Below are 24,621 nucleotides of genomic sequence, written 5' to 3'. Positions count from 1 at the left end.
GCAATCTTGATATGGATCCTCTGGCTCATTTTTATTTTAAATTGTGACGAAGATACAGCAGCAGAACATTTTACAGTGTAAAAATCAACACTTGTCTGTGCTTCCGTGGAAAAACTATGTAAAGTGGACACCTCTCTGATTTATCAGAGACATGAAACATCCTGAAGTCATCCTTTCTTATTCATTCAGATCAAATTTGGCAGCAAAGTGACATCATCCATTAAAGTGCTGCGTCGGACAATCAAATACATGCATGCACAAATTCCTTAAATAGGTAGATTACTTTGTACTGCAAACTGAAAATTGATGACATATTCTAAAATAAATCCCAGACTGTACTTCCTGGATTAGATTTCAATTGTCTCAGTGGTACCTTAAAGAAGACGCCCCAACCCTGCACTGTTGTGACGGAGGGTTGTTTTCAGTCTGAATCCCCGCTAAGACTTGTTGAAAAATTTCTCAGTATTATGTTATGTTAGTATTATATATATATTGGCTGCACCTCCTCCTCAACTTGGTAACACACATAAATACAGGCTTCCATATAAGCCCTCCTCTGTCAAACTGTGATTTGGTGCACAAGTATCAGATTTTTCAGGCAGCGGAAAGTGCTCTTCATTTATTTTAACAGATAATCAACTTTTGTTCAAACAAAAGACCTACAGGATGTGAGCAGCACAGCGTCAGTGCATGCACAGGCCATGAATTATCATCATACATCTTTCATAATATCCTACATATGAATAGTGATCACATGATGAATATGCTAATACATTCTACAGTATGGGGGAAATAAAATAACTGAAGCACGTTTGATGTTTTCACATAAACCCCAGAGCACAGCTTGGGAAAAAAAAGGACTTTCATCTCCCAAAAAGGCCTTCACAAACAATACATCCAAGCTGGCTATTAGAGATGATGAAGAGACAGAATACTGCAGAGCCGTTAAAAATGCATCACAGACTGAGAGAAAACATCTGGCTGAAAAAGATCTCATACTATGAATATGATAAGAAGTGAACTTTTCATTTGAACGCTTGTATCAGAGGCTTCAGATGTAAAAACGCTCTTGCTCAAAAGGCGTTGTCATACCTGTACATCAAAGTCGGAGAGATCTGTAAGAGCATTATCTGCTCATTAACAAATACCCCGAGATCAGAGACCATAATAATGAGGATGACAGTCTGGCATAAAGCTGGTTTAACAGCATTATACGTTACAATCTTGCAGCTCCCCTGCTCTTTTCTCACAAAATCACACGTTAAAGCTCATTTTCTATACTGAGATGACACTTTCATTTTTTTCCCAGAATGCAGTTCTTTATGATGAGCTACACTGGTGAATAGCGACGTGGATTCCCTTAAGCGTCCTTGTCCTCTTTGTCGGCAAACGTGATGGATGAACAAAAGTGGGAAAGTTGCCGCTGGTCGCGAGGCAGGGGGAGACACTGATGGAGGAGGGAGGAAAAGAGGGTAGGAAAGGAAAGTGATGGGAAAAGACGATTGGAAAGGAGGGATGAAGGTAGAGGAAAGGGTGAAAAAAGGAAGAAAAGACATGGAGGAAGGAGGGGAGAAGGAAATGAAGATGGAGGGGGTTGATGGAGAAGGGCCAGGTGAAGGAGAGGAGGAAGAAAACGAAGGAGAAGAAATGCTACGTGAGTGTGTAAGGAGGGAGGGAGTAGATACTGAAGGAGGCATGTGATGAGTGGCGGTTTTCTGCCAAATAACAAGAAAAAAAAGAGGATGTCTCACTTCTGCCCAAGCTTAGAAAGTGAACACTGCAGTAAAACAGGCCCCGCTAATACAGTTTTGCTGCCAGCAAGACAAAGTGGTGAGGAAAAGTGGCTTAACTCCCACTGCAACCGTCCTCATCCTCAGCCCCTTCAAACTCCAGACTCTCCCACAGCCCGGCCTGGGGAGCTGGCCAGTTACCGTGCACTTGTGCAGAGTTTGCAGTTACTGGGGTAACATAAAAAAAAGATACAGAGGATAAAAAAATCTTCAGAAAATGAAGTTATAGTCCTGTCCACCTGCCAGCAACTCTACCGCAGTGAAGCAACAGACCCTGAAACAACCTTCTGACTCGGTGGATGTCGTGACCGTCCTCAGCTGAGGAGCTTCAGCTCTGCCAAGGATGCTCTCTGACTCACTTTGTGTGTGTAATCACTCCGTGCACGTGTGTGTGTATGTGTGTGTACCAGAAGTGGTACAAACTGAAGAGGTAAGTGTGTCCGCGTTTGTGTGTTTCACTGCAATCGCATACACTTCACACCACTTTAGCCTCATCACGTCCAGCAGGAACCTCGTTAGTGTGTCAGCACCATGCCGTGCCGTCACCACGGCAAGGGAGTAGGAGGCACGGCTCCAGGCACTGGCTATAACACACACATACACACACTCCCAAACCTGCAGCTTTGGCTACACATGACACAGGCCAGCAATGCCAAGCAGCAGTGTCAGGGTTACAGTGAAACAGGTTTCTTGTTAGCACATAGAGTCACTTTCACACATGGAAAACAAAATTCTGCGTTGTTAATTTTTCCAGTTAAAGACAGCAGAACTGGCTCGTAGTATGACAAAACTGAAAACAGCGACAGCTTATTTGGTCGATGTAGCTCTTGACAACATTTCAACATTTTCTTCTGAGGTATGACATTTGCTAATTTTCTGGGATTCTTGCCTGCTTATCCCCCGTGCACTACAGAGGCTTTTTAATGTTATCACAACATTTCTTCCCATCCCCGACAGCTGCCAACTGATGACTTCTTATGCCTGGGCGCTACAGAGCTTTCTTATCCTGGCATCAGTCCAATGTGAACACAGGTCTGCCAAGTAATACTGCACAGCACAACATATTAAAAAACTAAAGACTGTTTCTCAAACGTGAAAATGCAATGCCTGTAGCATGAACCAGATTGACAAAACAAACCAATATGTTATATGAAGCATTCAAAACGCAAATATTGTGGAGTGTACTATACAAGTCACATGAAGCTGAGGTTTCTATCGTAAAAACGACATTTGCACACGGATGTTTACTATGCCAAAATTACTGGAGAAAGACTATGTAACTTTTGTATTTACCATGTATCACTGAGCTGTAACTGTCAGCTGCAATTCTTCAGACTTTGTGAACATTTCATTTGAAAAGTGGAAATCTGCCAGGGTGTTTTCATTTGGGCCAAATTTTCATTTTTATGTTTCATTTTGAACTTCTGGAGCAAGAGGATACTGCATCCTATTTGTGGAGCTCTGTATGACATTCAGAGGAGTCGTATAGCAGTAAACAACTATAAGTAACATCATCCTTGTGTGTGTTGTAATCCAAGTTTCTCTATTCACTGTCGTAGCAGCAGGTTCAGCAGCATGTGCATGTTAGTGCATGTGAGTTCCTGTGAATGTGTCCAAATGGCTAGACAATCACCGCTGGGCTGAAATGTCCCCAAACGGTTATCGGTTATTGGTTATCGCCAATATTGTGATGGTGTTGTCCCAGAAGTGTAGTACCCACCCCCCTTATTCCCCCCCAGGTCAAAAAGGCTTGCTCTCAGCACTGATGCCATTGTTAGCACCATTCACACTGTTAGCACCGTTCATACGGTTAGCACCATTCGTGCAGTTAGCACCATTCGTGCAGTTAGCACCATTCGTGCGGTTAGCAACGTTCACACGATTAGCACCATTAGCTGTGGGCTCTGCCCCCATGGCGGCTTGGGAGCCATGTACAATCAACCTCTGAATCCTCGTAAAGAGCTTCTTCAGATTGACTACAAATAACATTACACCAATCCTGTATTCTTGCTGAAAACCTAGTTTTACTTAGTTAGCATTTAACTTTTAACAAAACAATGAAATTATGATTTATGTGTATATTTGACATATCGTAACATATATCAACATCAAAAAGTACACAATTTCTATCGCTAACATATAAATATATTGTGGTGCGGCATTAATATGTCAGTATAAATATCATGATGTTTCATTACCAACACATCACTTAGACCTACAGCTAACCTTGTACCGCAGACTGCATCGCTCCCTCCCTCTATTTAACACAAGAGAAGGTGACACATACACACACACATGCACACGCACACATCTACAAAAAACCCACACCCCAACATGGTGCAGTATTCATCTGTGACAACACGATATTTCATGTCAGCCGTCACACCAGCACGACAGACTGTACATCAGTGAAACCATTTTGCCTGCTCAGCGGAAAGCTGATTGATGGCGGCACGACATCAGCGGAGGCTTTGAGAAAGAGCTCACGCAGTTCTTCATGAGGTGACCTCTGCCACTCTGTACATGCAACACTAACTGCTACATGACTGAATCATGAATCAATCACACTTGATGAGGTTTATGTACACTGCACCATCACTGCACACAAACTGAACTTAGCAAATGATGGCAGAGTGAGGTCAGATTCTAGAAAAAAGGAAGATATGTTCATGCATGCATAACCACCAGCTCATCTCTTATCACACTGTCAGAACGTCACACACTTCTGACTCACTTCTATATGACCTGTGGGCAATTGTGTGCATACTCTATACTTATCATACACAAAAATGTGAGCATTAGATCGTAAAGAATCTTCTGGAAAAAGCCAGAAATACCACATATTATACCCAGATATAGAAAAACAAAGATACCATTTTCTACCAAATGACATCATAACGTCAAGGCTGTTCGTGGGAGGCACCTAGAGGGGAAAAACTGCTCAGAATATTACATTTGACAAATAAAAGGAGTCTGACTCATTGAGATGAACAGCATGCAGTAAATGAGTTTGCTGAGACAGGCTTTTATAACCTACTTCATGGCTGTCAGACACAGTCAGGTCTTATCAGAGGAAACGTCTGGCTACATTACAGTAAATTGTCTCTGTGCCAGACTACACTGGTCAGCTTTGATCAGCACTAAAGTGGACACAGTGTGAGAGAGGTCAGAGGGCATCTGACCACCCTACGGGGACAGAAATGATTTATCCATATATTGTAACAAACACAACTTCTCCTTAAGCAGCCTACTTTCCAAAGGAGTTTTTATTATTAGTCCCACACCTTTTCCCTGGTGAATCACAAGTGTAATCACATCTTCTCTGTGTTCATGCTACAAAATTAATGTAGAGGCGCTCATTTTATTAGCATTAATAGCTCATCTTAATAGCTCAATTATTTTTTACTGCAATATTTGTATCATGTGCACTTTTCATAAATTTCACTACAAAGTCTATTCAAAGAGGAACACAGGATATTCAGGGAGCCGACTCTTGCTTTTCGAGGCTAAATGTCAGTGGCTGGAATAAAATCAGGGTCATGTCCTCGTTGGAAAGTTGCTGTTGTATCACTAAAAGCTTTTATTGAGCTTAAAGCCTGAACACAAGTCCGATGGGCTTTATCAAAGCCTACAGAGGTGTAACAGGGGTACATTGACTTTGAGGGTCAAAGTCTGTGGAGAAATTCATTTCACAAATCCACTTTTCAGGAGTCATCAGTTTGGTTGCGGTGAGAGAGAGGTGGAAGAGAGCTGCTGAAATGATACTGTTCCTGGAAATCAGGTATTGTAAGTAAAACCCTCACTTTTGTCACTCTGATACTGCGTCATAATGAAAGGTTGTTTACAGCATAGAATCAGATCAAGCGTATGACTTCATGCTCTCGAGGCTCTAATAGCTGCAAGAGACATACATAATATATATGGAGCTATGGTGAATAAATCATTAATGATTTTCTGGAAATGCTTAATTACTCTAGAACAGATGAGGGTCAACTTTGAAATTCAATTTATGCTGCACACATAGAGGGTGTAAGGAGTGGGATTATTGGTATTAACGTGATACACTACCCAAAAGACGTGCTAAGAGCTACCTTTAAAGATCTGAAGCTCAGCTGGAGGCAGTGTATTTAACCGTACTTTGGAAAAAATGATCACACTTTGGAACATATTGACCATAAAACTAGAAAGCACAGAATATCCCGCAGTAGTAGTTGGAGAATTCGAAGTACCGTGTTAAATCTGGTCACTAATAGAATCTACTTTAACACCCACCTTTCAAGCCAACTAGAGTGTTTGTTACTTTCAAGTCCTCCCTCACTAAAAAATGTGCCATGCTCACTTTAAATCTGAGTCAACACAGATGTACAAACTGATGTGGAAACTTGAAACCTCCAGAGAATATACACAGAGAATGGGTTATTATTCAGCAGGAGATATCGTCTGTCCAGCACTTAAACTTTAGAAATGAAAAAATATTTGTATATTTCAAAATTCTGGATTTTTCAATAAGGGAGGAGTGGATTCAATTTCAAAAAGGTAATCGACTTATTTAATTTTACATTTTTTATTTAAATTTTAATTGTATCAGACTATGGGGGAGAGACTTTTCTTTCATGTTATAATAATATAATATTATAATAGTAATAATAATAACAACAACAACAACAACAATACTAATAATTACAATAATAATTCAGATGGACGGTGGCTGCCTGCTGGCTTGACCATGGTTTATTAATAAACAGCTTATGACTGAGTACCACAATTATATTTCTTGAGTGCAAAATATTTGCAAGATAACGCAAAGGTTTCTCTGGAAAAAGCAAATGTATTTATCTATTATTTTACTCACTCATCTATTTTTTTCTGGGGTCCTGTATTAGACACAAAGCATGCTATATCGAAGTTGTACTTTCAGTCTAAACAAACCCCACAACCTTTTTAAGCCCTTTTTTATACCTACTGTATCACATACAACATCTTCTGGAGCTGCTTAATCTCATATAATGAGTGAAATTCTCACAGCAGGACTTAGATAATATTTTGGGGAACTTTTTAGTTAATAATTTGAGACACTGTACTCTGCAACTGCTCTCAATGTCCACCTGAATGTCTCACATGACAGCTGCTGAGCGCAGACCGTGATGGAGCTTGCTATTTACCCACATTAGCTTTCATGCGTTTATTGAGCTCATTTGACATAATTGCTCACTCAATTCATTTTAAGCTTTTCTATCGTCTGTTCTTTTAACATAATCTAAAGATGGATGAAAGTGACAACTTGGGCTACACATCCATCATTTTCACATTACATTTTCTTTGTTTTTCACCTTTACATATTAGCTAAATTACATACCTGTTATCCTCCATCTCATGCTTTCCCTTTTCTCCCCGAGTTTTTTTTCTTCTGCTATTTTTCTTCTTCTATTTCTTTTTAAACTTTTTTCCTGCCATTCCAAGTATCGTTTTTTTCTGATGAAAGTATCAATGGTATTGGTGGCTTTTTTTAATTGATTGGTTCTTTAAAGCTTTGGACTTCCATCTAAAGTACTAAATAAATAGCCTTAAAAAAAACATTCATTTTACCTAAGACATTGTTGTAATGACTTTCATCTCCTTTTGAATTGACAAATGTCTCTCTGACTGAGAGCATCCATACAAAGGACAGAACAGAGTAGGAGCAATTACCATTGAAGTCTGATAAAAATTCACCTTGAGGCACCAGTGATATAAATCCCTAGAGAGTTTGCAAGTTCTCATTAATAAGTAAATGTCTAAAAAAGAATTTAAAAAAGCGATGGTGTGTTAGTAGCTCTGTTGGAAGGCAACAGTGGAGGTTACAGGGGCCTCAAGTATTATTCACCTCACAGGTTACTGCGGGACGTTCCTCACGCTGAACAGTCACAGCGCCTGGACTCTCCCAAGGAACCATGATTTAGAAGCACTTACAGGTGACACGAAGAACAGAGCAGAGTAGAGGAGGGTGAGTGAGAGAGACTCACATTGATATTCAGCTGAGCGCCTGGGCTGCAAACAATCAAAATAAGTGATTGTTTTTGTATGGCTCAAAGTAGGAGTGTGAGGGAATGTCAGCCTGGTATGTGCATGCGTGTGCTCGTCCCGTGCCTTGTCGCAGTAATTCCTCCTCTCATTTCCATTAAACTGAACGGCCAATGACTGCGCATTCAGAACGCAAGTCACTCTGTACTACAAGCAGAACAAACAACCACAAGCATTATCTATGATATTGCCATATCATAATCTACAGCTGAAGTTACTCGACCATTTATTCATTACAGTGCAGTTGATATTAGGACTGCAAGTGATCGTTTTATAGTTAGTTAGAATAGTTTTTTTTATTAATTAGAATTAGTTTTAACTAGTAAATGTTTAATTTTTTTTTACCATAGAACTTCAGAAAACAGTGGAAAAAAATGTCCATTACAAGTTACAAGGGCACAAGGTGTAGTCCTCAAATGGCTTCTTTAGTCAGACATCAGAAGTCCTGTGCACACAGAGCTTGTATTTTTCATCCAAAATTGTCACACATTTAATAATAAATATGACCTCTTGTGTCAATCATGTTTACAAACTGACGCAGAAACCTTCATTCGTCAAAAGCTGTTTGACTAAGAGGCAGTGAAGGCAGGGCGCACAGTAGCTTTTTGGGCTGGGCAATATGGAGAAAATTAAATATCACAATATTTTTTGAACAAATATCTCAATATCAATATATGACCATGACAATTTTGATAAATAATCATAAGTAACATGAATAAAATGACAAAGTGGGCAAAGGCAAATAATTGAACAGCTAGACCAGTCTGCAAGTTCAGGATAATACATCACTTTACTGCAATGCACCCATTAAAACCAGGAAAACACGACACTTACAATATTAAAAAATCCAAAATCTAACACAATACTTAGTCGCATATGACGAGATGGATATAATATTGATATATTGCCCAGTGCTGACTCAGATAACCTATTTCAACCGATCACATAGTAATATTCAGGCGGATGCTGATGATGCGGAAGAGGATGTAATAGAGAATGAGGACCAGACAAAGACAGAGTGACAATGTGGAGACAAGAAGGGAAGACAGCTCAGCCCCTTCAGGTAGCCATAATGCCAAAAGCGAGATGCAGGTAGTGACCAGCAACAGCCAGGGAGGTACCTCCAGTGAAGGTAAGCCAAGGAAGTCTCTCTATTTCGCCTTGTAATGCACATTTTTGCAATGAATGAAACAAACTGGAGTTAGTTTACAAGATTGCTATGTGTAACTGGGTTTTGTTTTTTTTTTTACATTCAATTTTTAAAAGCATACAAAAAATATGGATCAATGTACAAGCCCATGGATACTCAATACACAGTGACAGGCCTGTAATAACTCACAAATCTTCACATTTATTGATATAACAACTTAAATGTTTTTTTATTTATTTAAAAATGCTGATTTAAATTGTTGTTAAGATATACTGTTGATCAACTAATCCTTCCAGCAGCACTAACCAATATGTTTTGAAACTACTAAAGGAGTCAACAGCCATAATAGCGGCTATACTAAGGCGGTGCTTTGCGCAAAGGAGGCTTAAGTCAGCATGCTATATACTTACTACTACTACTGACAATGTTAACATGCTGCAGGTTTAATATTTACCCTGTTCACCATCTTGGTGTTAGCATGCTTACATTTGCTATATAGCACTAAATATAAAATACAGCTGAGGCTAATGGGAACATCAACACAACAGTTCTTAAATAATGATACACTACAGTAAATGGACCTACACTTGCAGAGTGCCTTAGTTATCTTCAGGACACTCAAAGCACTTTCACACTACAAGTCACATTCACCCATTCACACACTGGTGACCGAGGCTACCGTGCAAGGTGCCACCTGCTACTGAGCTTAAACAGAATCACACACAAATGGAACAGCAGCAGGAGCAATCAGGAGCAATTTGGGGTTCAGTATCTCACCCAAGGATTATACTGCCAATCTTCATATTAGTGGACCACCCACTCTACCTCGTGCTGCCTAAAATAGTAACAGATGGAAAGTCAGGGGGTCGCTATCCTTAGAGCCATGACACAAGCGTGGCTAAAAATGTCTTCTTTTTTTTTTTTTTAAACCCTGTGCATTAATAAGGATAAGTAAAAATGTGCATGTTCACGTGGTCAATTAGTGTTTATATTTTCCTTTCCTTTGTCATTTAGCATGTGGTTTGTGTGTATAATATGTTAATTTTAAATGGCACTGCGCGAAAAAAATAAAGCTGTATTGAATACAGTCAGTTTAGTCTGTGAAAAACCATATGTAGGCTAATGACAGGAAAAGTGACTCTGTTGTTCCCTCAGAGTGTTTGAGTAACTGGATCACAGCAGAGTTGTGACTCCTGCCTGTGTGTTCAGACTGTAGGAAGATCTTTCTTGGCCATTACAGTGGCTTACACTGGAACAATGACGACTGTCTTACCAGTAAGATGCTTTTGAGAAAGCCATCCCAGTTTCAGCTTTAGCGATTTGTCATGCTGCCGCTGCTGTGCTAAAGTAGGCTAAGGGTGCGTTTTTTTATAAAATGAGTGAAAATGCTGAGACCAAAACAAAAAAGTCCCGCGCTGTGTTTATGCGTTTCACCGAGACTGATCAAGGGAGCTCGCTGCAACTGCTGGCAGCCCGAGTTGCATCAGTGCAGCTCTGGTCTCAGTCAAATGATGCTTTCTGTAAATGTTAGACCACACACTCCTGTAGATCAAAGACACCACATTTGTTACAGTAGGAACACTCTGTCCCTTTGCAGTATGACAGCTCCCAAACATCTGGTTTGTATACTGAAGAGCTTGTGTGCCATGAAGCTATTTTTTTTTCTTTCAGCACAAGAGTTGGGTCAACATTTCCTGAGTGAATCACATTACTGGGAGAGGAGTGTGAGAATGCTTTTGAATACTTTTGAAATTTTGATTAACATCCTAGACATGTTTCAAATAGCAATCTGTCAAGACATGTGAGCAAGAGTTTAGGGATGATGCCTCATTCCTATTCTAGAGCAGCAGACTGGACCGAGGCAGACGACAGGCCACAATCTGACTGACCTCCCAGACCAGCCTGATAAGCAAGCGGCGCAGAGAGCAGCTTTAAAGCTGCTTCCCTGATAAAGGAGTATGATATCCACTTTAGAAGTTAAAAGTGGTGACTCACTGGATCAGAAGTTAAAAGGAGATGTGAAGAGACGCTTCTGCTACTATTGCCGCAGGCTGCCAGAAGCTGCACAGCCTGCTCATCACTGCAACGCAATAAGGATGTGGACAGAGCCGACCAAAGCACTACAACCTTGGGAACAAAGGTTGCTCTGAAGTTGAAATAGTCCCCTGACTGATGTTTTACAAAGTATTTAGTAAGTAAGTATGGTGCTAAAATTATTATTCAATTTATGAATGCGCAGAAGATTCATTCCGACGACTGTTTACTCAACATTTGTTCTTACCAGCTTCTAAAATCTGAGGATTTGCTCCTTTTGTCTGTTTGGGTTACTGTAAATCAAATATCTTTGGGTTTGGACTGTTGACTATCTGACAAAACATGTGAATTCAAGATGTCAAATAGGCTCTGGATAATTAAGGTGGGTATATTTAACAATTTTTTACACAGACTAAATGTTGAAAATCAAAAGAATGATTGACAGCCAGGTTTAAAAAAAAAGAAAAAGGAAAATAACTTGCAACTTCAACTTGCAGCGCTGAAAGTAAATGTATACTTTTAAAAATTGGTGCATTTGAACTTCAAATGCTGAAATTTACTAAAAGAAGTGTTTCACAGGTAGAACCATGTGGGTTTTTTTCATGAGATTGGGATGTCTATGCAGAAGCAAAGGCTTTTGAAACTGGTGCTACATGACCAGAGAAAAGTGACTGTGGCAATTTTTTTGCTCAAGAGGTAAAAACATTACGACTACCCAAATGCATTGCACCATGACAGACTAATAAACGTTCCCACTGGTGGGTGAGGTAATGTAATTTGACAGGAAACAATATTGTGGTTGGCTGTTGACAAACAATCTCATCTTAAAGCAACCTTAAGCTACAAGATGTTTCTGAAAACATCCGAGGTGAGAAATAGGCAATGCAGAATCTTGGTTTATATTTTGTCAGCACTTTTTTTTTTACTGTTTGATCACATTATTTTCAGCATCCGTTTTTACCACACAGAAAAAATCATGGTGCCCGCTTCCTGTTTACAAACTCTTGCTTGTAGCAAAACAGGACATTAAAATATGTTTTTGAAAAACATTATTGGAAAGAAATAGGCAGTGTAGTGACAATATATTGGTTTATATTCTATCACCACTGCCTAGTTTTATCTAGTTTACTTCATTTTTTAATTTGATCTGAGTTTTTTTTTTTTTTTTTGTTTGTTTTTTTGAGCTAGTTGGTCGCAAGTTTGAGTCGTTTCTCCAACACAGCGGCTCGGTCACAAACATTCTTACAACTAAACAGTACACTAAAATAGCACCAAATTACATGTTTTGCATCATCAGTCAGACTTTTGCTCAGTGTGTGTTTGTTGTGTGTGTCGGGGGGGGGGGGGGGGGGGGGGGGGGGGGGGGGGGGGGGGGGGGGGTTACCACAGTACATACTCCCATTGTTATGATACAAAGCTAGTTGAAAATCGGCAGAGTATCCCTTTAATTTTCTACATTTTGTGTCAGTATAAACAAAGAATCTTGTAATATTTCTTGTGATGGTTGCTGGTAAAAAAAAAACCCACTTTGGACTCTGGCATCTGCCTTTGTTCTTTACTACAATATATGACATGCAGTCGGACAGTTGACAAAAATATGTTAAATAGATAATTAAAATCGGCACACTTTGAGGCCTTATATTTGAGACTTTGCAGCGCTGAAACAAAAGCTGTATGTGTGAGCGAAAGAGCAGGGGAATGTGCACAGCTGAGGGTCTTTTCAGTGTTATTATCCCTCCCTCCACCCTGACTGTCACTTTCCATCAGGAAAACGCTCCACCTCTCCCTCTGTTCCCCTTCTCTCCTCACCTCTGTCAGCCCCCCCGCTCCTCCTCCCTCACCCCAGCGCCACTCCAATCCCTTTCCTGCCGACATCTGAGTGGAATTCAGCCAGCTGGTTCGAGCTATAATGAACCCCTGTGTACAGTGACACCTTAAAGTCGCCTTGGATAAGCAACATTTTGAATTTGCTAAACACCTTCACTGACAGATGAAGGTTACAGAAACGTCGAACAGAAAAGAACTTGGTTATTACACAATATGTCTGTCTACAGTTCACATGACTGAAAGTGCAGTCGGAAGGTGACTTGCTGAATATCTAAAGATATCAGAGCTCCCCCTTTAAAGTCGGAGATATGAATCATCACTTGGAGACCCCTCAGTCGACTGCTAGTCAGTTTGCTCTGCAGTGTACCTCTGGGGACGTTGTGGTCGCCAGATTTTGCTGCAGAGTTAGTGCTCTTGACTTTCACTCTACTCTTTGACAAAAAGTTGCGGACATGCAGGCAGCGACACAAAGGAAGAGAGAGGAGAGACCGTCTGCTTAGTTTAATTGATTTTACTGATTTCTTTACCCTGTGTCATGCACACAAACATGTGCCCAGCCCTTATGGGTTTATAAGACACCATTACAATATCATTGCAGTGATCAATCCAGCACTGCTCAGTCACCAAACAAAACTGTGTCTTCTATCCCAAGCCCGATAAACAAATTCTGCCACACAAAAACATAATTCAATTTTTCATAATCATCCAACCAAAAGAAAGCAACATAAATGGAGGTTGTTTTACTGAAAAGTACATCCCTTATATCTTTGTATGCAGGACAGTAAAACAAAAAATGCACCTCATTCTCAAGAAGTGGTGAATTTAAAGCTCATAGCAACTTAATACAATGCAATCTCTGGCTTTGTTTGATATCTAATGTCAGCAAAAAATGTTGTTGCACATTTTCGACTTATCGTTGGCACCGTTAGCTTGTTTACATGAATGCCTCTGTCACTGAATGCCCCATGGATCCCGTTCAGGCTTTAAACTTTGTATGGAAAACAAAACGAATCGTCGAATACACATCCAGTTGGACTGGCAGAATTCTGAGTCGGGCACAGGCCTGCTGAACATGGTACCTCCTAAGATCTAGAATAATGACAAACAGGAGTCCTACAAAATCCAGGCCTTTAAAGCATACAGCATACACTGCGAAACAACTCAGCGTGTCAGCAAACATCACAGTGCTGCTGATGTGTGCACATGTGCTCCAATTGTAGACACGTATAAAAGCCCCTGGTTCCGTCTTGTTTTGCATTCCTATTTGTTTCTTGACGTCTCTGTTCTAAATGTACACTTTTGAGCCTTCGGGCGCCACTCTTTCCTCATTCTGCTTTCTTCTGACGCAAGTGGGATTTCACAGTCAGAGCTGATGCATACAGCACCTGACCTTTAGCACGTACATAGCGGGAATCCTTTTTACAGCTTCCTCCCACAGACCACCAAAACAGTTCCCACACACATTTACTACATACAAAACTGCATTAAAGACAAAAACCTGAAGCGCCGCCCTCTTTGACAATCTGCAGTGTTACACACACTGCAAGTTTACAGGCAGTGTCCAAACCACAACCACAGCTACTGCTGTTTGTCAGCTTAACACAAAACAGACATGAGAACATGACCATCTCGTCTTTGTTTTCTGGTGTTTTTCACCGTAATTAGTCAGGGAGGGCTGTTAGCTGAGGGAAATATGCCAGAGGAGAGGAGGTTCTCACGCCTGTGGAACCAATACAAACAAAAGCCTGCTCCGGCAACACAGCAGCCAGCAGCCGCTGATAGGGGTTATCTCTGCAGTCACACATGGGCCATCTAACAACAGTGAGCACCGAGCAACTGTAATGGCCTTTGCAACGTCAGGAGCACAAAGATAATAGACTCAGACATAAATTGCACACACCATGCTGTCTCTTTGATCTAAGTTGAACTGAAATTTTGTTGATGGACCTATGAGCTGCAATGATGCTGCAGATGCTTTTGCATTTCTTTAAATGAGGATTAAAAAGTTCTTCAGCATATTTATGATAAAAAAAAAACTCATCTTTGAGCCTCTGGGTGGGTGTTTCCCTTGGCAATGGCTGACTGACATCTGCAGGCCTGTGTTGCTAGGAGATCAACTTCTGTGGTGCGCTACTACACGCCACAGCCCTGTATAACCTATGAACAGCAATGTTTCCCCTTCATCAACTATTAACCATTTAAACCTGCAAATACTCATTTTTTGGGACACTAAGGGGAAATAAAAGCACTCCTGACATTTTTCACTTTTTAAGTTATTATGGCAAACTTGTCTGCATGCATTTGCATCCAGCAATTACGGAAGGATGCCTTAGTGTCTAGTTTTATATGATACTAGTTCTTGTCTGTAGCTTAAAACTGAACTCGCTACAGCAGGTTGTATTTGCTAGGCTGCCACATTCAGCTTCACCTGTCATAACTGGTGCTTTGTTTTGGCCAGAAATATGGCCATTGCCTCTCTGCTCCTTTCATTTTCTTTTTCTACCTGTACTCTGGCTTCTTTTTTGGGGGGCTCATAACTTTTTGTGAGACATTTTGCCTTAGCCAGTCAGGCTGATGTTTGTTTTACACCTTTACTTTAGCAGCACATGTGTGTTCTGCACATCTGACCCCTCCCCCCTGCAGTTATTGCAAAAATGGTGCTCGAGCTTCAATTGCACCATTTTCATTGCACCAATAACTGCAGGGATGGGATATCAGGTGAAAAGGTGAAATGTGTTTATTGATAACACTGATAACACTATATGTATTTATCATGTAACTTGTATTGTTAGTGATATTAATAATTATTTGTCATGGTTGAATTATAGAGAAAATGGTTGAGTTTCTTACTCCTGCCAGTCAGTTCATTAATAAAAACATCACCTTGTAAGACAATGTCATGTTTCTGCTGTTGTGATAGGTTTTTAAACCTGTTAACTGTGCCTTTAATGACTACCTGCTACAAGGTAAAATCCTCTTGCAGTGATATGACCATGGTAACCAACAGAATCTGTCTTCATTTATGGAAAATATTCAAGTTTTGAAAGGTGCTGATGTTACATCACTGATTCAACTATCTCTCACTAATGCTCACTTAATGGTCTCTCTGCTTTGTGCCACCTCTCCATCATAAGAGAAAATACAGTAGTAAATGCTTAAAAGCCAGGCAGCAGAAGCAATAGCTGCAGTGTGAAATCCATCTGACAGACCACAAGTGTTGGTATATGATGGAGATGGCAGATAAGCCTATGTGTTTGGCTATGGGAGTGGGTGTAGTGAAAGGGGATCAGTCCACAGCAGTGTTTAGAGGTTCAAACGCCCCTCTGGGGAGGAGAACAGATCGATCCTCCCTGGCTGGGAGCCAATCCTCTCCCTGCCTTCAGTCAGATATTCATCTACACTATATATAAGCCTCTAAGTCTTCAGTCATGCTGTATATATAAAGCACTGGGGTTCAGGACTTCACCACAGACTGGTGTTCTTCACCAGCAGTTGTATTATGAACTTTGTGCCCTGTGTTTCTGAATGCCAACTAAACACAGATGTGTTTAGGCTGCTCTCCACAGAGAGGGGCCCTGCCACATCGCCTGTGGTGCATGTGTTGTCGTCATGATGCTCTGATTAAAGGGAGCCATGGAGATAAACTATAGCTGCTGTCTCATTAGTTGGAGTAACTCTGCCTGGTTCCCACCCACAGGAGCTCCTCCCAAACCCACATGAGGAGCAGGGCACCCCCACAAAGCCTGTAGGGACAGGACACAAACACCACAGCTGCCACAGCTGGCAGAGTGCACCGTCATCAGCAAACTCACTGATGTACAGAAACAAGGACATATCAACACACAGGGGACACCAAACACTCTCGACTCTCTTTCCAACTCTTGCCAAAAAAACAGCCTCAGAGGACGAGCTCACTGGCTCCACGACAAAATGGGGTTTCCCCACAGGGACACTCCATAAGCCTGCAACAGAGCAAGTGGCTGCGGGTGACCTGCTGAGCTACAAATATAGCAAACATCCGATGTGAAACAGATGCATCACAATCCATGTTGAAACAAACTCACTGAGGCCCTTTGTGTGAGCAACAACATCACAGCAGCCTGGAAGCGAGGCCTCATGGGAGCACGGATCGATGGCTGTGGTCCGGCAGTGGTTTGCCCATGTTTGGGGACAGGACCGGATCATGCCGAGGAGGGGGAGAGAGGGGGGAGAGGAGGCAGCGGGCGTGCAGGCTGCTGTCCGTCAGGCAACACTGTGACAGGTTTATCCCAGCCAAGGGGGAAGGTAACACACCGACCTGCACAATGAGGACCGATAAACGTCAGGCCTAGCCCCAGCGCTGTGGTAATGGCTGACAAACGGCTCAGTGGCTCATCTCGCAGCCAGTCAACCTCAGACACGCGTGCTGCTCTGTGTTATGTTCTATCAGAAGGGAAGACACCAACTAGGAGAGCAGAGGTCCAGCCCGGCATCTCCACAACCCTCCTGACAGTCAGGCAGAAATGCTGCTCTCTTATTCAGCATTTCAAACATTAAAGAAAATTACTCTACAATACAAAATTTAAAAAAAAAACTCTTAATATATCAAGTGCTATGTACACTAAATGCTATATATAGACAATAAATACAGAATATATTTGTCATGTGGGGTTTGTGGCTTTTTCAATCCCTTCTATAGCCTTCACACTCAGTTTTGACTACTTCATAGTCCTTCTGTTATGTATGGATATTGTAGTGATTAAAATAGTGCTGGTGGTGTCTACATGTTGGGATTTTTCTGATGATGTAATTATAAAAAGCACTTTAAAAAATGCTTTATCAGCCTAGTGAGTAATAAAGCCTGTTTCCTGTGTGTGCGGCATTAAAGGTCCCGTATTGTAAAAACTGAGTTTTCTGTTTCTATTTCATATATAAAGAAGGAACTATATAAAAAAAAAACTGAAAGAATCAAAATGTTCAATCTGCAGAGAAATGCACACAGTCTGAATTAAGAAATTGTGCCCTTAAAAGCTGCAAGGCCTCTGCAAATTTGTGATGTCAGAAATATACTACATAGACTGTTTTGGAGTGGATATGAATGACATCAGCTGACAGGAAGTAAACATAGACTCAAGCTGTTGCCTAACAAAGCAATTTCAGTGAAAGATAGATCTATCGATTAAGATAGAAAGTGCCAATATTGTGCCGTTACAGTCATCTCCCCAACTGCGATAACAATGCAGAGACGCCAAGAGGTGTAAGACCCAGCAACAATCACCAATCAAACCCAAAGTACGAGCATGGACCTGAAGATAAGCATAATAGGGAACCTTTAATATTTCAACAATGGCGTCACGGGTGATATCCAGTGGTGTAGTGGTAGTTGATGAGGTGAGTGTATTACTCGGTAGATTGGTGGGTTACTGTGGAGGAAGTGTGTAAACTGTGGATATATTCCAATAGCTTTTTGGCTGATAGGTGGGTAAAAGGTACACTGCCAGAGGAGATGGGTATACCACATAATTCTGTATATACCCTTTAGTACACCACTCGTGATATCAGGAGGACAGGATGAGATTTTTTTTTTTTTTTAAAAAACCTCAGTTAAAAACAATCTGCCCATTTGTTTTGTTTTTTCTCATTACTTAATGTTCACATTTATTTTTAAAGGGGCAAGTACATGGCTTCGCCCAGTGACACATACCACAAAATGTATTGCCAGGGCTTGTTAAAAACGCCCATCTGTAGCTGGGTTATTACAAAAACACATGTAGAAAGTGCATACATGACTACAACTCATCACAGCTGTTGGTATTTTTGCAGTTTTTAACCAGTTACAGAAACGTTTCATTACATTATTTTTTTTTTTTTCCATAATCAGGCAGACTAACAGTTACTCCAGTGACCTTTAAAATTTGAGCTCTATTCCTTATTATTCTGTATTCTGAGTAGCAGTGTCAAATAAATCCACAAATATGCATGTATGGAAATATGAAAGACGCATTGAAAATTAATGAGAGGTGACATAATGCAAATCCGCATGCAGAGAGGTCACCTTCTGTATCATTTCCCTGTACCACTTGTAATGCTCCGATGTTACATAACGCCTTCAAATAGGAGACTTGTCACTGACTTACAGTGAGTTTTTCTCATTGTTAATATTAATCAATGAGGTGATGACATGTTTTTTTCTTGTGTACCCAACATGTCCCTGGAGCATCTGACACAGAAGTCACAATCAGTGGCTTGATTTATTACTAGCTCTAGCACGGTGTAGCTGAATCAGAGGAGAAGAATAATTCAGGCAGCTGAAATTTCTACAAGGCTGCTTCTAACAGATGTCTAGAACCTCCCCCATATCTTTGCTTCAAACACTGGGACAGCAGGAAGGTGAATGCACACACACAGATGAACACAGAGAGTCTGTTGAGCCTTGGTGGAGCACAAAAACATCTGGTCTTGTTTAAAAAGGTAGCAGTCATCAGAGAGAATTACAGTCAACCAAACAGAGGCTGTGCCGGGTGGATTTTACTAAAAAGGGCATATTATTACAAAGATTATTTTCACTATTATTATACTACCGTTAGCACATTAGGGTCTGAGGTAACCAATCGCTCACTGTACATAATGTTGATCCCATGCTGTTTTGTAGAACCCACGTTTAACATCAAAACTTTTTAAATTACCACTCAGTAGTTTATACACTGTGAGGTTACTGCTTTAGCGTCTCATGTATAACCACTTACTGTATCTGTCCATCATATGGCGTGAAATCAGTTGAGGTGAATTAATGGTTAAAGAGCACTGTGAGAACTGTGTATAGTTATTGTATCACCAAGCGCTATTTTGATTGCCATTCTTACATCTAAATGACACCACATTTGATAGATACAATCAGCCGAGAAGAGTGAGGAGCACCACTCTGAGCTCCAGCACTCATTTGCCTGATGAATGCACAGCTCTTCCAACATGGTGACCTTTGGGAAGGTCATGGCATTCCAGCAGCCGCATAAAGGCGCTCCTGAATGAATAAATCATCGCAACACTTGTCATCTTTGTGTCCTGTTTGTTGCAACATCTCTAAGCTCAACCTGTGGCTCATCTACATGAGTCCCAAAGCAGACAGGGCATTCAGGACTCTCATTTATTCCCCTGGAAGTTACATAAGATTTGTGTAGCAACCAGATCAAGGCTGGCTCTGTTTTAATCGGTCCCAGTGTGATAATATGACATCATGTGTGGTGAGGACAGTCAGAAATGATTCATTCAGTTACCTATTTCAGATGATAGAACTACTGTGTAAACATCCCCATAATGTAGTGATGACTGTTGTTTTCTATTTACGTCATGTGTTTTTTCCCTGACATCTGTGTCAGTAAACAAGAAATTGACATTTCTCTTACCCGTGTCCTGTCGAAACTGGTGCATGGACTGCAGGTCGATGATGTAAGGAGAGAGCTGGGCATCCACCTGCCCCAGAACCACAGTACCCCGGGCATCCCCCTTCAGTACATTCTCGATATGGTGGCAAACCGCAGCACTGTAGGGCCTCCAGCGTCCATGTTCGTTCAGCCACTCCCAGACCACCACCCTGGCCAGGTTCTGAGGGGGGTACCCCAGCCCATTGACAGGCACCAGCAACCCTGATCCTGGACGAGCCATCTCCTCTGTGGTGTCTGTGCTTCAGCTGCTGGCTATGTCCCGGGCTAGAACAGCACTGCAACCCTGTCAGTCAGCTGGAACATTTTCATCAGCGCCAAACAGAAAAAGCTTCAATCAGCGTTTAGTGTGGTACTCCTCAGTTATCTCATGCTGCTTTCATGCATGCAGCTCTGCTGGAGTCATCGTCCACAGGTGCTTTGTGACCGCTGGCTCTTTGATTAGCCAAAAGCAGCCTCTGTCCTCTTGTGTCCTGTCGTGTTTGAAGTGGCAGACGTTGAGGATGATGATGATGAGATTTGCAGCTGTGGCAGTCTCAGTCCTCCACAGCCGACCACAGCAGATCAGCAGCAGATAGACAAGAGACGCTCTCTGAACAAAAGATGAAGAGCAGAAACACAATTGTAAGCTGTGATTTAGCCTATCCTGTGAGTTATTTCTGAACAGTCAGGCTCTGTTTCAGAGGAAATAACAATAACCAAATCTGTGCTATAGTCCCAGTGTGGCCTGTGCCTCTTGGCAATACTGTTTACTTAAAGTGCAGGGACAAAAAAAATGTATATGAGCTGGTTCAGCAGCAAAATAATTGTGGTTGTCATCAGATTTGTGCGGAGGGGACAGAGCAGTGTGCATAAACAGACAGATGCTATCATAATCCTAGCAGACAGAATATCACTCAGACATTTTCCACACAGAAAGCTGTTCAGGTGCAGTGGATGCAGAGCAAGGATCACTGTCTCTGTTGCTTCTATGATTTCTCACGAGTATTAGATCTTAACGCTAGTACTGATTGTTTTTCACGGCATGCAAAATTCATTCTGACGATACAGACCTGTAGGCTGCAGTTGTGGTGCCACACATCTGTCAGGTAGAGGCTGCATTTGACAGGCTCCGGCCGAAAATCAGACTGCAAAAAGAAAAAAAAAACGAGTGCAAATCGCGAAACGCACCTGTCTTCTCACATCTGATTTTGTATGTTTTCCCTTATCCTTTAAACTAAAATCTTCCGTCAGAGCCACCTCCCGCAGCTCCAGTAATTCAATGTTATTGCAGGGAAACCAAGACGTCGTTTTATTCCCCGTGAATCTGCTACACAGACTACACCAGCTTGTTGGTCCGCTGTGTTAAAGTGAATGCATGTCCCAGTTGCACGGTTTTCAGTGTGTGAGGTGCGGAGCCATTCCGCTGTCCACGCGCATTTCTGCCTGGAACGCCAAATAACGTGCATTCACATAGTAAACACGCATTTCATGCCGCCCGCAAATTACGCGAAAATGTCCAGGCGCACCTGTATGGATTGCCGTTGAAAATCTCCAAAAGCGTTAATTATATCAAAATAAAATTAAACGACTTCCGGTGACTAATTTCAAAATAAAATCCCCTCTAACACATGATTTCATGGAACAACTGCTGATACTAAATGAGGAGTTGCTGATTACGGTAACCTACTAATATAAACACAAGGAAAAAAAAAAGTAGAAGAAGAAGAAAATAAATAACTTACATATTGTGACCATATTAGAGGGGAAATACCCTTTTTTAAAATTTTCACAATAGATAATCAAGGAGACATGATTCGGTTTAGGTATTTTGGCTATAGGCTATAGCCTTCACATTAGATACACACCATTTCTTTTTATTTTTTGTGTTGATATGTCTTCCGAAGAGCTAAAAGTATGAAAAAAAAACCCCATTGTAATATTAAACCTCAGTAGATCAACATGTGGCCCTCTGGGTCCTTGTTCAACTCTACCTAATTGAAATGAGAGTGCTGATTTATTTGTTGCAAAATAGAATAAATGCTGAAAGAACTGTGAATAACACTGATACCTAATTAGGGTTCAATGTTATTTTATTGTCAATCACAACACTGTTGCAAACTAAATGCAGTTATAGTTCCTTTATGCTACACAAGAAAACAAAAACAGCAATGTATTTGTATTTATTTCCGCCACTAGAGGTCTATGGGCAGATAATATGACCGGCATTATAACACTTTCTTTTAAATAATGTAAAAAAAAAAAAAAAAAAAAAAAAAAACCATACAAATACGTTTGTACCAACTAAGTTTTCCACATTACTTAAAAGAAATTCTAAAGTGTTAACATTAAAAATTTGACATGAGGGAAATATTGTCCATAACTTTTGACTGGTCTGTGCACAAAGCATCATAGATGTCAATTTATTTCCATTAATGGATGATGGGGATAGCATGGATAAAATTGTTCACTTGTTAATTTGTTTACAGGGGCATCATAACGTCAAATTTTGATAAAGTGCAACTATAAGAACGCTATGTCAAAAAGAAATGATCAAAACATTGCAGAACATTAAGTTATGCCTTTTTGAGTCATAGATTTTTAATTTGTGGTATTTCTGCTTGTCGTTATGAGTTCAGCGGTGTTGGAAAAGATAACAGTCTAATACTTAAATCAGATATGATCTTATTTGAATTTGTATTCAATTTGAATGGTCGTCTTAAAATGACCTGGCTTTCAGTGCCTTTTTTTAGTTTAACGATACATTTTTCTGAATTAATCGCAGATGCTTTTAAAGACAGCAGGGCGGTCAAATGTCTGAATCAAAATTTCATAGACAATTTCATGGATAACGGATATTGGTACTGTTGCTTGTGATATTGCATTCTGTACAAATTTCATGTTAAAATGATGCTAAGGTCTGTCTGTTCAGGGTGTTTTGTATACTGTAGGTAACAGAGTTGAAAAGGTTCATGTAAAATACTGCTCAATGGGACAGCAGTACCATCTGCTGTCAAAATAATGAAGCTGCGATGAATAGAAAAAAAGGAAGTTTTGGCAATCCCCAGCAGATCGAAGAACCACTAGGATAATGGCTCTGCTTTCCTGGCCTTAAGGCTGGATATGTAGAGGGTTTTATATTATAAAGGGCGTTGCCTCACTGGTTACTTCCTCCCAAAAGTTCCTGCACTTAAGCATGGGACTGACACAGAATCTGAGGTTGTTTCAGTTTCAGCTGTGTCTGTTGACACTACCTTGGTGGCTTTAGTCCAAACTCTGGTGGGTTTTATCATTTTCATCGTTCTTTTCATTATATCATAAATGTAGCATTAGATATTCGTTTTTTTTATACGTACATATTTTTTACTTCTATGTGTGACTCTTGACATTTTTTAAAATTGCATTACATTAATACAATTTAATTACATGTGCATGCATTAATTGCACTAACTGCATTCTTATGCTCCCTCGTGACCACTTGCCACCAAACATTTTTTTCTGTCTTGTACTGTTTATATAGAAATGAAACATGTTGCCCCTTTCTGTTGATCAGAACTCTAAAAACAGCTTGTAGAAAGCAAATATCGTTAATATATCAAATGGATATAGGCTACCATAGATTTAACACTATTAATCATGTTGCAGTTAAGCGAGGTAAACATGTCTGTGAATGTGATCCTCTGTCCCAGCTCACATTAACTGACCCAGAGGGTCAAGTGCTTTAATGTTGATTTTAATGCAATTTGACAGTTTTGACATGTGGAGGATTTAAGAATAAAACCAATCACAACTATAGAGGACAACAGCATATATTTTTTTATAAGGAATTCTCTCCTTTGTTCAAATCCAGGGTATGGTATCAACTTGGTTCAATAAGACAGGCTCTCTTGCCAGCTTATCTGATACCACTTGCATATGAAAGGTGCAAAATCAAGGGAACCTTATCCTTGCATATCGGTTTGTAACCTTTGGGCAAGAAAAATACCCATGAAGTGTGTAGAGACCAAGTTAGAGAGGATTCTTCAACTTCATACCCACCAAGTGGCTTCAATTATATGGAAAAGAGCACCATCATGTGGCCTTTTGGTGTTAGTAAAAGTTTACGGGAAGTCATGTCTCAGTAAATGAGCTAGTTTTCAGCTTTGATGAAGCTGTTGTGCAGCCTAGAGCCACCAGAGCTACTGTTTCTTGGTGTATTATTATAAATATTCTAATAATATATATATTTTATAATAATATAATAATAGATAGATATAAGATATAATAATAAGATATAATAGACTCTCTTTGGGTTTGTACTTGTGTGATTGTATTGTTATTATTATAGTTTATTTATTCTATAAATAGTTAAACTGCATTGTTG

General features: G+C 40.5%; 1 protein-coding gene across 2 annotated transcripts in view; it reads right to left on the bottom strand.

Moving 5' to 3' along the window:
* dtx1 (deltex 1, E3 ubiquitin ligase) overlaps positions 1-21,867 on the bottom strand; it is a 53,831-nt gene extending 31,964 nt beyond the window's left edge. Inside the window, exons 1-2 of one of the 2 annotated variants that reach the window (XM_042487712.1) lie at positions 21,332-21,867; positions 20,244-20,871 (exon numbers count right to left, since the gene is read on the bottom strand). In XM_042487712.1, the coding sequence (XP_042343646.1) occupies positions 20,244-20,502 (259 nt within the window). In that variant the 5' untranslated portion in view covers positions 20,503-20,871; positions 21,332-21,867. The remainder of the gene's footprint in view (positions 1-20,243; positions 20,872-21,331) is intronic. The other variant, XM_042487711.1, reaches the window with a different exon arrangement.
* Between the last annotated feature and the right edge of the window lie 2,754 nt (positions 21,868-24,621).

The sequence above is a fragment of the Plectropomus leopardus genome, chromosome 6 (genome assembly GCF_008729295.1).
Source record: "Plectropomus leopardus isolate mb chromosome 6, YSFRI_Pleo_2.0, whole genome shotgun sequence".
Classification (NCBI taxonomy): Eukaryota; Metazoa; Chordata; class Actinopteri; order Perciformes; family Serranidae; genus Plectropomus; species Plectropomus leopardus.
The sequence above is the reverse complement of the archived record's forward strand: the minus strand, read 5'-3'. Positions and strand labels throughout refer to the sequence as shown.